Here is a 16,370-nt window from a genome sequence, read left to right as displayed (position 1 = left end):
TGAACAAATTACGAGCATTTAATTTGCCGTGCGGATGACATCATGCACTCCATTGTGATGCCACAAATTTTTTCTTCTTTATTTTCAAGGAAGGCAAGTGTTGGGGGAAAGTTGATCCTACCAAAGATTTTGCTCAGATAATTGAAAAAGCCGCTATTCATATTTACAAACTTTGAAAGTGCCACAACTTGCTATCGATTGAAATTAACGGTAAATCTTTGATCTTTGACTATTTTTTTCTGTTCAATACAGCAAATTTACAAAAAATTTTAGCTCAAGATTGCACAGTGACTAGCTCAGGAAAAAATTTTTGATTTCCAAGGTTGGAAATTTCAAGTTTTCTTATTTGGAAAAAAGATAAAATCCAATGGAAAATCCAACCTGGAAATGTGGGACATTCTCCAAGGTTGGAAATTTTGCATTTTCCATGGCTTGGGATTTTCAAAAATCCAGGTTGAAAAAAGCCAAAATCCAAATTTAACAAGGTTAGAATTTTTTAAAATTCAGTTGGAAAAAAGCCGAAATCCAAATTTAACAAGGTTGGAATTTTCAAAAACTCAGGTGGAAAAAAGCCAAAATCCAAACTAAACAAGGTTGGAATTTTCGTAAATCCAGGTTGAAAAAAGCCAAAATCCAAATTTAACAAGGTTGGAATTTTTTAAAATTCAGTTGGAGAAAAGCCAAAATCCAAAAAGTGATGGCAGAGATGTGGAAAAAGAGATCTTAAACAAGGTTTTTGTTTTTGTGAACAGTCACTCGCTAGCCTAGGCTCGATGGCTCCCAGTCAATCTCTCGTTATTGTTCGCACAGGATACGTGGTTGATCTTAGATCACTCACACAGCTCAGCAGGGCACTATTTGAAACTATGACACAAGTACCCTATGTGCTTCACTGTGCGAACTCACTGCGATTGACCGAGGCCGCTCCGAAGGGACGCCTCACCTGACGGAAACTTACAGCTTGACTGCTCATATTATAACCTAATATGTAGGTTAGCTTTACATCAAAACAGTTTTGAGCGAAAAATCGCTTGTGGTTTTCTCAAAGGACATGCGCAGAAAATGGTTAAAAAACGTAATTTCCACATGGATTTTTAACGTTTTCCAAACTGTTTGGAGAAACAAAAATTTCCAGCCCAAAAAGTCTACTTTTCCAATCAAAAGAGATTCAATTTCACAAAAATGTAATTTCCACATGGATTTTTAACGTTTTCCAAACTGTTTGGGAGAAACACAAATTTCCAATCCAAAAAGTCTAGTTTTCCAAGAAAGGGTCTCAATCTTAGAAAAATGTGATTTCCACATGGATTTTTAACGTTTTCCAAACCGTTTGGGAGAAACACAAATTTCCGACCCAAAAAATCTAGTTTTTAACCTGAGGTATCAAATTTACAAAAATATGTATTTTCACATCGATTTTCGACCTTTTTTTCAATTCCCAAACTGTTTGGAAAATAAAAATTTCCCAACCAAAAAGTCTAGTTTTCCAACCAGCCTTGGAAAATTGTCATTTCTACATGGGTTTCTTTCACTTGATTTTTCAAGGGCATTGGTTTATTCTACAAAACCTATGTGTAATTTACGTTTTCCAAATCAGCTTAAGGTAATCACTCAAATTTCCAACCCTCAATTATAAAACCAAGATTTCCGACCCAAAAAAGTCTAGTTTTTCAACCCGAGGTATCAAATTTACAAAAATATGTATTTTCACATCGATTTTCGACCTTTTTTTCAATTCCCAAACTGTTTGGAAAATAAAAATTTCCCACCCAAAAAGTCATGTTTTCCAACCAGCCTTGGAAAATTGTCATTTCTACATGGGTTTTATTCACATGATTTTTCAAGGGCATTGGTTTATTCTACAAAACCTATGGGTAATTTACGTTTTCCAAATCAGCTTAAGGTAATCGCTCAAATTGTCAGCCCCCCCTGCTGGTTGGGAGGGGTTACACCCTAAATTTTCCCCAAAAAAGGAGGGGGCTGGAAGTACACCACTTTTTTGGGGGGACCTATGTACTTGGGGGGAGCTAAAATCTCATCATTTAACGTGGGGGCTAAAATAATTCAGATTAGTAGTTGGCTTCAATTACTCAAATTGAAGCTCATGAATCTGAAAATTTCTTGCTTGCAGAGCAATATTTTTATAGAAAGTGTGCAAAAGATTTTATCTTAAGCTTAGAACTGAACGCAATTTACATTGGAAAACCCTTTTTTACTGGATCTATTTTTTAAAAGTGTCTAGGGTCAAAAGTCCTGGGGGCTAACAAAAAATTCATAAATCTTTGGGGGGGGGGGCGTAAAACTCAGGCGGGACCTAATTTTTGCCTGGGACATAACCCCAGGCTGACGCTATGGTTTATTCTCACGAAAAATTCTCAAAAAAAAATGGAAATCTGTAAAACCCCAAAATCTTTTAATAAATACCAATTTTTTGGCATATTATTATCCTTTACTGCCTTTTTAAAGTTGAAGGTCAACTGTCTTAAAGCAGATTTAAAGAATATTTTTCTCTTCTAGTAAGGCAATTTTTATTTGAAAATTCTCTTTTTTACCTAACGATTCGTGAAAGTTTATGCTCATGAAAAACATTTTATCCTCAAATTCTCGAAAGTGAATGTCGCAAATTTCGCGTTTTTTTTACCTCACAAAAATTTCTGCTCGCGAAAGTTTCTTAGCCCAAAGTATACTACGACCTCTTGATAGACCGTCAACAACTCTAACTTGGAACGTGTGGTCAAAAGAAACTCACGGAATTGTTGATTTCTGGACTGTATTTTCACTTACCGTTGAATTTTTTTGACAACAAATTTGTTTTGATACTTCAATCAGGTTTATCAATCAAACTTTATTCGCCACAAATACAACCAAATGCATTCAAAAGCATTTTAGAATAAGTACATACTTTAATGAAGTAATTAGCAATTTAATGCCTCAAACATGCTGCTCCTCTCGGCACCATCTTTTTGTGTGCCTCTCTATTGAGACTTTCTCTCTTGAGACGCAATTGAAGTTACCGTATCCAATACAGATCTCACAGTTTTCTATGTAAGAACAGAATTTATAAAATCTGTGTTGCATTTTACGCTTTTCTCGTTGTGAGACCTGTTCCTTTTGCGAAGTGAAAGCTTGCCTTGTGAGACTAGCATATTCATATTATTTGCAATCTATGATTTGTGGTTATGTTAATCAAATGACTTTGGAGGTTCGGTGAAATGGAGGCCGAATTGCTGTCCCATGTTTTGTTAGATAGTCCCAAGTTAGAGCCATTGACAGTACTAAGATATTTGAGTCGTATTAGGATGCAGTATGTGTTGGGCAGGGCACAGAGACTGATGCGTTTGGAACTTTATGACATGTTCAAACTGAATGAAGAAAAATGTTTTAGTCTAAAAAAAAATTATGAAAAATGAAAAATTTTAGTCTGAGAAAAAATTGAAAAAAGTGACAAAAGTTGATCATCCAAAAATTGAGAAAAATTGACAAATCTTAATCTCAAAAAATTGAAAAAAATGACGAATCTCACATACTGTAAGATTGACAAAAATGGACCAAAAATGAGTGGAAAAATTGGCTAGAAATTTCTCCGTAAAAATGTAAAAAAAACATTCATTTCAAAAATTTCATAACCTAATCTTAACCTATGGAGACACGATGCCTGAGCCCAGGATGGCTGGTGAAAAACACGAAAGAATGAACGAGTGAGAAACGAGAAGGAAACCTACCAGGTAGCCAGTAATGATAGCTGTGTGTTGAGTGCCCAAAAATGACAGAAATGACGATTCTCTATTACTTAGTAAGGAACAAGTGAGCTCCTTGAAAAAAGTGTCTCGATTTTGATAAAAACTGACAAAAATGAACAAAAGATTACATAATGAAACAATAGAAAAATAATGACAACGCACGCATTGAACATAAAATTAATATGCGTAAAAAATTAATTGAAAACAGAAGCTAATGAACGCAAAACACTGAAGTGACACTGTGTGGTTCCAGTAGACCCGTTCTTTACACTGCGATCCCTACACAATGGTCCCATTCCGGCGTTTTTTAATGAGTAGCACCTAATGATAAATCTGCAAATATCATATTTTTGAACACAATTTTAACCACAGTTTTAAAATTTGGATATTTTGACTTTGGAAAAAATGAGGCCAAAATATTTTGAGCTTTTCCTCAGGACAACAGAAAGAGTCCACATGCTAAATATCTCAAACAAACTCAAGTCTCTTTAAAGAACAATGATTACTTATCGCTGTACTTAAAATAACAGAAAAATCTATTGTTTATTCAATCAATATCTTTTATCACAGAATTCCTTAGAAAATAAAAAAAATGTCGATCAATCCTTTGGCTAATCCAAAAGGTGTCAAATTAAATTGTGAGCTGTGCTCCAAACCTGCACTACTTTTTTGCACCAAATGCAGAGTCACTTACTACTGGTAAGCTTTTAAACATTTTCAAACTTTTAATTTTTTCACTAGTTAAGTTATGCTTTTATCTTGGCTTTAAAGAGGTTATTGAGCTATAGTGTGGTCGTGTTACAAAAATACAGGCTGTTTGTAGGAAAAGAATAAGATCTAGCTGAAACTTTCTCCAGACCTTCTCTATAGGACGGTTATGCCTCAGGAAAAATTCCCCTAAAATCTCACTGGTGGAACATCCCTTTTTTGGGCAATTTCTTTTTTCCCCAGGCAAAATCCTGAGGGCGAAATTTTTTGAAAATTTCAAACTCATTTTTAGACATTATCAAATATACCATTCGAAAGCTCTCGAAAAACTATATAGAAGACTTTTAAACGGGTATAGCGGATTTCCTTACCTAACTCGAGATATTTTCTGCGCAAGTTCCACTTCTCGCCTCAATTTGGTTATTTTGGTCTAAAATTGACCATATATATCATCTTCTGCGTGAATTATCTTGACTTAGGTAATGAAATCGACGAAATGTCTCAAAAAAAGGATGTTCCACCAGTGGGATTTTAGGGGAATTTTTCCTGAGGCATAACCATCCTATAGAGAAGGTCTGGAGAAAGTTTCAGCTGGATCTTATTTTTTTCCCTTAAATTATGCTAGACAACCCCACTACTATCTTATAAAATAATCCTATCTTAAAGATTTTTAGATTTTAGTATCGAATTTATTCTCGCAGTTGACGCTCTCAATTTGATTTTCAAGGTCTTTAATCGAATAAGCTGTTTATGAGAGTTTTTTGTCGGCGTTGGTTTTTAAGATTATCGAATAACGGAGTAATCGAATAGTAGAACGTCGAATTAAAGAGCCGTGATTGTAATTATCGATTGGAACTTTATAATTTTGTTTACAGTGACACAGAACACCAGAACATCGACTGGATAGGTATCCACGAGAAGATCTGTGAATTACTTATTCCACTCAAATCACCCATCACGTCCACATGCAACTCTGAAGAAGAACGTGAACAACTAAAGAAATTAAAAGTCAAACGACAGGTACTTTATTTTTTATTTAGACCACGTTCAAACGCTACGGTCCGAAGCCATTCTATTGGTTAAATTCAAGTTTCACGTCATTTTCGACCAATAGAATGGCTTCATTTTGTTTTGAAGTGAAACAGAACCGTTACGTGCGAACATGGTTTTACTCAATAAGCTCTTCTCGAAATACATAAAATAAGTTCATTGCGGGCCTCGCTTTCAAAGTATTGTTAAATGATACTTCACGCCATTAGGCAACATTGGTGTTTGTGCTTTTATATCAAATTGATAATAGTCTTTTGGGAATAAGTATGGAGTTTTTTCCAGAAACGGCCGTTGGTGAAATTAGACAGCTTTGATCATCATCTTGGTTCGAACTTTATATTTAAAAGTATCCCATGCTTTCCATCGAATGCCATAAAACTCAACTAAAGGATCGTTAATACCATTGAAAAAGAATGACCCGCAAGCATAATACCACCACCCCCCTCCGTGCCGTGTGGCACAATATCCATCTTTCCATTGATCCTTATCCAAGTCTCTTGTTGAAAATAACATCCCTTTCGAATGCTCATCAAAGCCGCTTAGTCCATCCATGAATTCCAAATCCAAACCCAATCGATAAAAATATATCTCAGAGGAGACAGAAAAATGCCTATATCGGCCATATTTGATAACACCATCTTGATCTTCAGCCTCAAGAATAATCTGAACGGATTTTTCCCAAGTCAATTTGTGAAGAAACTCATTCCCCAACCAAAATTCTCCACCGTCAATTCGACCAAAACCATTTTTGTATTCTTCCCAATCGCGGTTAAAATCAACAGAATTGTTGAATCGCTTTTGAATAACGATCCAACCACCATCGAAATTGGTCATATCGCAAAACACTTTGACTGATTTCTGATCGATTAAGATTTCATATGTTCCATCCTTGTCATATTCCAGAGCCTTCCAATCTTGACAGTTTGTTGGTTCCGGTTTGTCCAGAATATAAACTGTGCTATTGAGATTTTCCTCGAAATTATGATGATCGTTTTTCGGGGTTTTCTTGCTTTTTGAACACTTGACATAGATACAAGCCTTCATTCCTTTTAATAACATTGATTGTGAAACGCGTGAGTCGTTGGGATAAGAGCTGACATTCCAAGACAGAAGTTTTATTTGTCTCCAAAACTGGCTCAACATTTTTTATGACGGTGTTCTCAAAAACGGTATAATAGTCACTTACTGCGTCACAGTAATGATTTGAAATTACCAAATAAAAAGTCAAAATCATCCAATTTTTCCCAAGCATTTTCTCCATTTTCTCGAATTTGAATGTTTAAGTTTAACAAAATAAGTTTGTTTTCCCCCACAAATTTTAGTAATATTCCTCTTGACAGATAACCAATGTTTTCTTATTATCAATTATTAAAATCAAATGTTTAGCAAGCATTCAAAGAGTGCAAAATACAGTTGCAGTGCTTCATAAATATGTATTTTCCGAAAAATCAAGATGTTAAAAACATAACTAAAAGTTTCGTGCACTTGCGTACAATCATCAGATGTGACTAAAACAGTGTTAAAAAGAAATTTATGGAGAAGAAAAAATTCTGATCATTAAAAAGTGATAAAAAATATTTGATGAAAAGCTAATAAATAATAGTTATCACACGGTACTGAGTACAATATGGGATATATTTTTCGAGTTCAGTATATCCGTCAGAAAACTCAGAACGAGAAATATATATCCAATATTGTACGAGTGAAAGTGTGATAAGATCAAAACACTCTTATTTGAAAACTTTTTTTGTGATTTGAGAGGAAAACGAAAAAATTTCTGGGAATAAAATTCGGGAAAGATACAAAAATACGATCTCTCGTTTACCAGACCCCTTTTTTGAACGCGGTCTTGTATTTGTACGGTACAATATGAAATAAACTTAGTAGTTTTTCTTTTCCGTAAGGCATAGATTACATAATAGACCTTTTCATAAATTATGTTACGAACATCACTTGCCTCGTTTTGAAATTATTGCCATGGTGATTAACTCCCAGCGGATTCTATTAAAACTACTTCCTATTCGGCATACTGGATAAGTGTGACGTGGGGCGGTGGGACGCCCAAGTGGACGCTTGAAGCCACATCTATCATTATTTATTATTGTATTGAACATCAAGAGTAAAAGACAAATGACAAAAAGATCAATTAAGCTTTTTGTAAAGGAGAAGGCGTAGTGGTGTGGTTATCGTGCTTGACTTCTGTCCAGGAGGCCCAAGTTCAATACTCGCCGTGGTACTACAATTCTCTTGGCAAGTGAATTCTCCTTCGCCAGGGTCAACCCATGTCATGTGAGGGGAATTGGGTACCTAACTCTAATACAAGCGTATGGGTAGATATTCCAGACATTGTGGTGTGCTGAGACACTTAGGAGGTTCTACACCTGCGAGGACATCCGTTCTCCCGTGTAGTTCGAACGTCTTGGTATACACCATGGCTCGGCAGCTCGTATCTGCAGGGTCGCAATGTCTGCTTGCTTTGCGATTCCTACTCGATCGTGGGTAAGACTAGCCAGTGCCTTCCCATAAACCAAATTTTTTCTTTGTATAATGGTCAGTTACACTTTGAAGCGTAACAGAAGTTAAATCGCGATAAAAAAGCGGTTTTCGTCTAACAGGCCAGGGTAAGACCCATTTCGATGCATTGGTGGGCATATCTGTATCTATAAAGGAGAACCGCCAGAAGAAAGGTTTTTTCAATTGTTCTGTAAATTACACAATATGCAGCAATACGAGCCAAAAAGAGGAGCCAGAAATTGATTTCACATTTTTGGTGCTTATTCTTGACATATTGCTTTTTGTATCTTTGTAGCTTCGATGAAACATTCAATTATATTGTTCTTCTTTTATAATCCACTATGAGAAAAGTCCAAAAAAATTTTGATCGACCTGCGTATTGTTTATAAGAACTTGACCTGTTCCTCTTCACTCGAATATAAATTATTATAAAAAGAAAACAACAATATTCTTATAAAAGAGCGTCCCGCTTAGCGTCTCGCTTAGCGTCTCGCTTAGCGTCCCATTAGCGTCCCGCTAGAGCGTCCCGACGTCCCACGTCCCACTTATCCAGTATGCCTTCCTATTCATAAAAAAATTATTTAATGTCTCTAGAGACATAATCACCATGATAATTGTTTGAATACGAGGCAAGTGATGTTCATTTTTTTCATCTTGATGAAAAAATTAAAAAAGCCAATCGAGGTATTGGTCTCATCCGGCTTCGCGAATTCCTCCCACGGGACTCACTTCTCACTATTTACAAAGCCCATGTAAGACCACATCTTGATTATGGAGATGTAGTATACGATCGTCCCGGTAATTCCACTTTCTCTGAAAAAATCGAATCAATTCAATACAATGCCTGTCTTGCGATAACAGGATGTTTCAGAGGAACATCTAGAGAAAAAATTTATCTTAAGCTAGGTCTTGAAAGTCTAGAGGACTTAGCCGCAGACTTATTCTCTTCTATAAGATAATTAATGGCTTTGCGCCAACTTATCTTTCTTATCCTTGGTTGATGAAGATGAAGATGAGGATGCTGGTGGAAGACGTAGGATTAGACCTCCTTTTGTGCCACCCTTTTGTCGAACCGAACGATATCGTGCTTCCTTTTTTCCTTTTTGTATCAGTGAGTGGAATAACCTGGACGAGAACATACGAAATCTTCCTTCAATCTCTCTTTTCAAAACCGCGATACTCAGATTCTTAAAACCCAATGCCAATTCGGTTTTCAGACTTGATAACAATAGAGGTGTGGTTCTACTTAACCGTTTAAGGGTCGACTTCAGTCATCTTCGGGAACATAAATTCAAACACAATTTTGCAGACACAGTTGATCCTTTTTGCAACTGTCGAAATAACTCCGATGATAGACATGTAATGTTTGACAGTTTTCTTCAACTTGACATATGCTTGCTACCATTAAACCCAAGAATACTTTCCAGAATACTTCTCTTTGGGGATTCGAATTTTAGTAACAACCTAAATCATGATATAATAAGTATAACCGTAAAAGTTATCCAAGATACCAGTCGATTCGAGGGTCCGTTGTTTCGATTGTTCACAATGCTCATTTAGTTTGTTTTTTGTTTAATTTTGCCTAAGCTTTCTATTGTTTTTTTTTCGTTTTTCTTTTTATAAGGTTCCTCTTTCCTGGCGGTATAATCTAGCGGTTTTTTTGCGGAAGGGCTGGAACCATGTAGGGTTGTATTTTATGTTCGTGTCATTACTTATAAATTAAAAAAAAAAAGTGACGTTCGTGACTTAATTTGATAAAAGGTCTATTTGTTTCCATTTTTGTACCAACCCGTAGTCGTGGTCGATTATTACAAAATCATTAAAATGATATCATAGCGTGCTGGATGATAAATGGTCACAGTACTCGGCAACACCTTACTGTATATTATTCACTATTCACTGGCTGAAAATGGAAGTTTTTTTCTCGTTTAGTTTCCGTATGAAACATGGCGCTGTATTATGAATAAGAGTGGAATCGATTAGAGTCGAGTGTCTTTTTTGAAATTACTTTTGTATAGGCCATTTCACAGTCGCAAAGCGTAATGGGTAATCAGGACCACTGCGCGCTAATGACGACTTACTATTGGTCCAAAGTTTTGATAAATTTTGAAGATTTTTGTGTCTAGCCAACAGAAAGCCGTTAAGGAGGCGCAATCAGTCCTGATTACCCATGATCAATTTCGACTGTGAAATGGCCTATAGGATAACCAGATCAATTAATTTTAATTAAATTCATAACTTGTCATAAAAATCTTTTAGAGGTCTATAGCAGACGTTTAGATTCTTGCAAGCTTACATCACTGTAACAATATTTTTAGCAATAATTCTTTTATCGTTTTTCTTTCAGAAAGATCTGGTCTACCTAACACGGACAGCCGGACAAAAATTACTATTTGAAGGAAAATATGAATACGCAATCCCTGCTGCAATGCAATCCTTAAAAATCTCCATCGAAATTTATGGTTTGAACAGTATCGAATTGGTTTTATCGTATCTCATACTTGGAGAAGCTTGTATAGGTATGAGTTTAAAATTTAATTTAAAAATTAAGAAGAAAACAATTTAAGTTAATTTCATACTCAAAATTTGAAAATTAATATATTATCGACTCGGTGAATTTTGTTTTTTAAGTCTTTCCGTGATAATTTATGTCTCATTCTGATTCCAAAGTTTTGCGAACTACTAAGAAATATTCTTCTACACTGAAAGGATTTAGACTTACCAGTCACTTTTGAACACTTTGAGAACAAACATGCACTGATGTTCTAGTGTAGTGTAAGCAGAGTTTTTTACAGCCAATTGCGGTAAACAAAACCATAGGCAGTGGCGACCTGGCAGGGGGTGCAGGATGTGCAGTGCACCACCCAGAAAGATCTGAAAGGGGCGCCAAAAGAGCTTTTCAAGGGGGCGCCAAAATTTTGTTGCTGTTTAATTGGGTGATTTGGCGCCCTTCAACAAATTTATAGCGCCTTCCATAAGTACAATGTTAATTCTTTTATTTTTCTCTTGCATTCTTTCTCTCAATTTTTTTCAAAACTGCTATCAACATTGAATCGAGAAAAGTCAAAGCAAGAGAAGTGTTGTGTATCCACCAGGGGTTAAAGAGGATTCATAGAATGCACTCCCCTGAGCTTAGGGGGCGGGCTAAACCATTTTTATTTGATTGGGGGCTGTATATTTTAAATTATGTTAAAAATCTATGCTGTGGGGAAGGTTTTATCCCGCTTGAAAAAAATTTTTACCTGCGGCGCAATAAATTTATCGATAATTTGCATGCAAACTTTCTTTGATATTTTTCTTTGTGAAGGTGGGGGCTATGTTTCTAGAATTTAGCCGGGGGCTATTTTCCTTAGCCCCCCCCCCCTGAAAAATGCTGGGGGCTGGAGCCCTCTGCACACTATGCAGGATGCTCACCCCCAAAATGAGAGATTGCCAAAAAGATCGAAACTTTTTGATCCTCGCTGTGGTTTTTGTGGTCTTATGCTGACTAACTTTCCATAGGCGTAGCGAGATACCCTGCAAAATTTATGGATGAGAGCGGTTTTTACGACACTGTAACTATTGTCTTTGTTTTATCAAAAGATAATGAATATGTCATAAACGTCTGCACTCCCTCATAATTTTTTCAGGGTATCTCGCTTCGCCTATGCTTTCTCCTTTTTAGAAGATCTTTTATAAGCTGTTTGACGTTTCTTACACCAAGTTTTTTGACTGCGGCGCCAGAATTAAAAAGAACCCTTATTCCTGCCAACTTTCGAACTTTTGGGTCCTCTTTCAGCCATTGATCTTTAATGGGGAGTAAAGTAAGACCAGCGGCACAAAAGTTTAAAGATTATCAGGTCAATTTTCTGATAAACTTTTAGAAAACAAAAATATAGTCCAAATCGACTTGCTAGGTATAAAATTTCCATTTCAAGTATCAACAGCTCATGTTTTTTATTTGAGGAGCTTTATTTTTGGTGCTAAATCGAGATAAATTGGGGCTTTTTTAGACATTTTAAAAGTTGAAAATTGAAAAATTTTCCTTGTTCAGAAAACTATGACATTTCAAATAATAACAAGGAAATAGATATCAAGTTATCATTACCACCACCTTCGTATAAATAAAAGTTTTTTAACTCAGAGATTCCGGGCGTTATTTTCAACCAGTCACCTGCTCTTACAGTTTAATATTTCCACTTAATGATGGAGGGTGCAAGTAAGGACAAAAATATCAGGGGCGCCAATTTCATAGTTTGTACCACCAAGAAAATTAAGCCAGGTCGCTACTGAATAGGCAGAGGTAGTATGAAAGGCAGACCTATACAAAATCGCGGGTAGTATAGTTATAAAGAGCGCGAATCCGTTAGCCAGTGTGGAAACGATGCAAAGTCCACGCCGAATTGTTATTTGTTTAAACTGAGATCTGTGCCAAAAGAAGTTCTTTATAGGCGGGCGAAATTGCTGGAGGGTTTTCAGCCCTGGCGGGGGGGTTCAGGGGGGAAGCCCCCGAATATCCTGGGAATAACCTTCTCCTGTTTTTGGAGCTCGTGACAACCAGGGTGTGATCCTTCTCAATCGTCTTCGAGTAGGATTTAGTCACCTCAATTAACATAAATTTAGACACGGTTTTCGTGACACCTTAGATCCATTTTGTGCGTGTAGAACAAATTCCATCGAAAACTCTCAACACTTTCTTTTGCACTGCTCTATTTACTCTCAGGCAAGACATCTTTTGTTCAACAAACTTCTGAACCAAGACATAAATATTTATCCACTAAGCCCTCCTAAACTCTTCAACCTTTTGTTGTACGGTGATCCAGAATTACCTTTCAACATAAATAACATAATAATTAATCTTTTCATTGAATTTATTCTCGACTCTGAAAGGTTTAGTGGTGCCTTATTTTAGTTGAATGATCTTCTTACACAGCTCTAATATTTTTTAATATTTGTGTTTATCCTTTTAGTGATGGTTTTCCCTTTAAGTTTTTTTTTTATTCAATAGCTTAGTACCCTTGGCGATATCACTTAGTGCCTTGCGGGGGGAGGAGCTATTTATTTTTTCTGTGTTTGTTTTTGTAAGTAGTATATGTTCGTAAGTGTAATGTAGTTTCTCAAATCATATATATAAAAAAAAAAAAAATTTTTGAATCTTATATTTTCAGGACTTCGAAGGCTAACGCAAGCTGAAGAATATTTATCACAGGCTAAATGGACGGTCACCAAAACACCAGACTGTACGCCTGACATTCTGTCCAAACTACATCGAAATCTTGGTTTACTGCACGCAACGAAACAGGAATACAAAGAAGCTCTGAGGAATTTATCAGAGGATGTAGGTGATAATTATCCGTGGACTTTTTATCCGTATGAATTTCTTTGTGCGTTTAGCTTTCATGAAGAGTCTGGAAAGTCTTACCCTAACTGCCCCAGTGGTATCCTTTATCACGTCATGCTCTTGTCCAAAAAGTCTTTATCGTGATATCAGGGGAACTCCTAGGTCTCTTCAACACATTGATGACCCTGATAACTGAGCTTGCTCTTACTTAAAATCTTTTTTGAAAAACTTTTTCCACTTAAATCAAAATATTGGAGAGAAATGACTGTTAGGTTGTCTGAAATCATATGAACATTTGGTTTGAAAGCCTTTAGTGGAAAAAAACTGGAAAAAATGGTGAAAAAACTGTAAACATTATGATGGTGATGGTGATGATTATTTTTTCTATCCATCTTTTATATTATAGGTCTTTTACGCATCGACTTTCTTCGGAACACACAACATTCGGACGTCCGGCGGTTACTTCCACATGGCAAATGTTTTCTATGCTCAAAACAAATTGGAAGTGGCCTTCTCTTTATATCAACAGGTTTTCCAAATACAATATGAGAAATATTTTACGAGTTCCGAGATTTTTCCGTACAATATTTTCCGAGCCTTTAGGCGAGGAAAATATACGGAAAATCCGGAACGAGTGAAATATTTCCATATTGTACGAGCAAATGTCTGATAACTGGTTTATCGGTGACCCAAAAAATGCACTTTTTGTGTTGGAAAAAAGCGTAGGGCACTTTTGTAGCAAAGTGACGTTAGATTGCTGCTACCGCTACAATGCAACAACATCTTTTCGTCAATTTATATTTTTACATGTAAAGTACAAGATATATTGTACTCTTTTTAACCAATCAGATTGCAGATATTTTTTGGATCGCCTATAAGAAATATGTGTCTGATATGAAATGGGAACAAAATAATGTAAAAATAAAACTTTTAATACAACGCAAAACTATAGCCGCGAATTTTTGTTTTGTCCTTAGAGATTTGAAGAATTTAAATATGAGGAATCTGCTTTCAAGAACTGTTAATTATTTTAAACTATTCTGACTTCTCGCTTTGTTTCTAGATAACAACTATATGGTTTGATCATTTGAGTTTATTAGTCGCCCAACGAACACGCCAACCGCCCCCACCCGTCGGAATCGGACCCGCTCAATATGAAGTTGAACGAAAAGACTATGATAATCTCGGTAAGAAAGATCAAGTATTTACTTTGTAGTATTTTCAATGCCCTGATGAGATCTTTGAGGTCCCCAGATAGCATTATAAATACTCATTTCACTGATGATGGTGTCTGAGCACCATGAAACTCTGAGTCAACTCTTTTCTTGAAATACACATTATTTATATGAAGACGATTTCATATGGGCAAGAAAGAAACACTTTCAGGCTTAAAATCAAGATAATTAAAAATTTGGAGACGATTTTACCTAATAATCAAGAAAAACGAACAACTGAGCCAAAATTCCAATCTGCTAGAACTTTGCTTCATTTCTATTGGCTAGAACCTTATTTTCAATCAACCTTCAATATTTTGTTTTTCTTGTTCATAGACGAAGCGGAAGCAGCAGAAGCTCTCCTCGTGTTGAATTCCATTTTAGAAATGCGAAGTAAACAAACATCACCCTCCCCTCTCATCATGATGGAACTTCTGATGGCGTTGTCTATGTTATATTTTGTGCAAGAAAATTATTATGAGGTAAGGTGGATGAAGTCATTAAAGTGTGAGACAGAAGATTGTTCCCGAAAAATGTCAGTCGGAAAATTAAAGTAATGCCTCGTTTAGATAAAAAATTTCCCTTTTTACCTTAAGGGAAGAAATTTTGGCGGAAATTAAACTTGGTGGATGACCGATAAAATATTTTCAGAAAGAATTTAATTTTGCGGATGGGTTGAAAATTAAATTTTGCGAGAATTTAATTTAGTGGATGAAGGATATTTTTGGCCAAAAAACGCTATTAAATAAGAAAACCCCGTTTTCAGGTCTGAAACATCACATTTGGGGAATGAAAACAATTGGGTTTGGCGCCAAATTTTGTTTCCGCCAAAACTTATCCCCCTAAAGTTATTAAAGTCTGTTCCAAAAAAATTGCCAGTCCGCACATTTTGATACATTGCTATTTGAGGGAGAAAAGATACAATCAAAAGTAATACCTTGTTGAAAAGATAATATTAAGCGAGTTAATTTAAGATTTCAAAATTTTTGGGTTGTACCTTTCGATTCAAGAAAGATATACAAAATCTGACAACATATTTGAAATCAGTGAAGTTTAAATTCAAAATTTTTAATGGATTTGAAAAATCTTCATTTTCGAAATTTTCGAAAGATTTCAAGTATTAAAATCATATTACTTTTAATTATATCTTTTCTCCTTCAAGAGCAATGTGTCAAAATGTGCGGACTACCATTTTTTGGGAATAGATTTTAGGACCATTGTTTTTGCCGACTTAGACATAACTCGAAACTCTACAATTTGAGCCTTAATAACACGAAAATTAGTTCCGCTAAATGCGACAATTTAGTGCCCTCGCATTGCGAAAATTCTAATAATTCATGAGTATTTATTTTATTTTTTTATATAGGCCATGGAATACAGCAAGGATGCAACGACATTTTCAAAGAAGATTTCGAATCTGGAAGAGAGTAAACGAAAGTCATTGGAAGATTTGTACAAAGCCATCGAGACAAGATTGTAAAAAGTAATCAAAATACAAGAATTTTGCTTTTGTATTTTTCTCATATAAGGATAAAATTGCACGACAAAAGAAATTTGTTTTCTATCTTAGCAAATTGAATTTTGAAATTTTGGGTACAATTGCACCAATCTTTTTGCCAATTCCATTCTAAGTTTTTCATTGGAGATAGATAAAATCAAAACTGCAGTAAACAATTTTCATGTGACCAAAGATGTACTAAATTATAAAATTAATAAATTGTAAATAATTAGATAAAGGAGTGAACTATCTTATTTTTTTACTGTAGATTGTAAATATTATGTAAAAATTTAACAATGGATGAAAAATGAAGAAAATATATTATT

At 35.4% G+C, this 16,370-nt stretch overlaps 1 protein-coding gene across 1 annotated transcript; it reads left to right on the top strand.

Annotated features, from left to right (window-relative positions):
- Positions 1-4,310: 4,310 nt before the first annotated feature.
- On the top strand, positions 4,311-16,247 carry LOC136810036 (zinc finger MYND domain-containing protein 12-like). The gene is made up of 8 exons (XM_067066604.1): positions 4,311-4,439; positions 5,324-5,468; positions 10,360-10,531; positions 13,160-13,329; positions 13,739-13,861; positions 14,396-14,519; positions 14,883-15,028; positions 15,913-16,247. Exons 1-8 carry the CDS (start codon positions 4,333-4,335, stop codon positions 16,024-16,026), a joined length of 1,101 nt encoding a protein of 366 aa, XP_066922705.1. The 5' UTR covers positions 4,311-4,332; the 3' UTR covers positions 16,027-16,247.
- Positions 16,248-16,370: the final 123 nt, after the last annotated feature.

This window comes from Clytia hemisphaerica, unplaced genomic scaffold, assembly GCF_902728285.1.
Source record: "Clytia hemisphaerica strain Z4C2 unplaced genomic scaffold, Clytia hemisphaerica genome assembly, whole genome shotgun sequence".
NCBI lineage: Eukaryota > Metazoa > Cnidaria > Hydrozoa > Leptothecata > Clytiidae > Clytia > Clytia hemisphaerica.
This window is presented reverse-complemented; position numbering and strand designations above follow the sequence as displayed.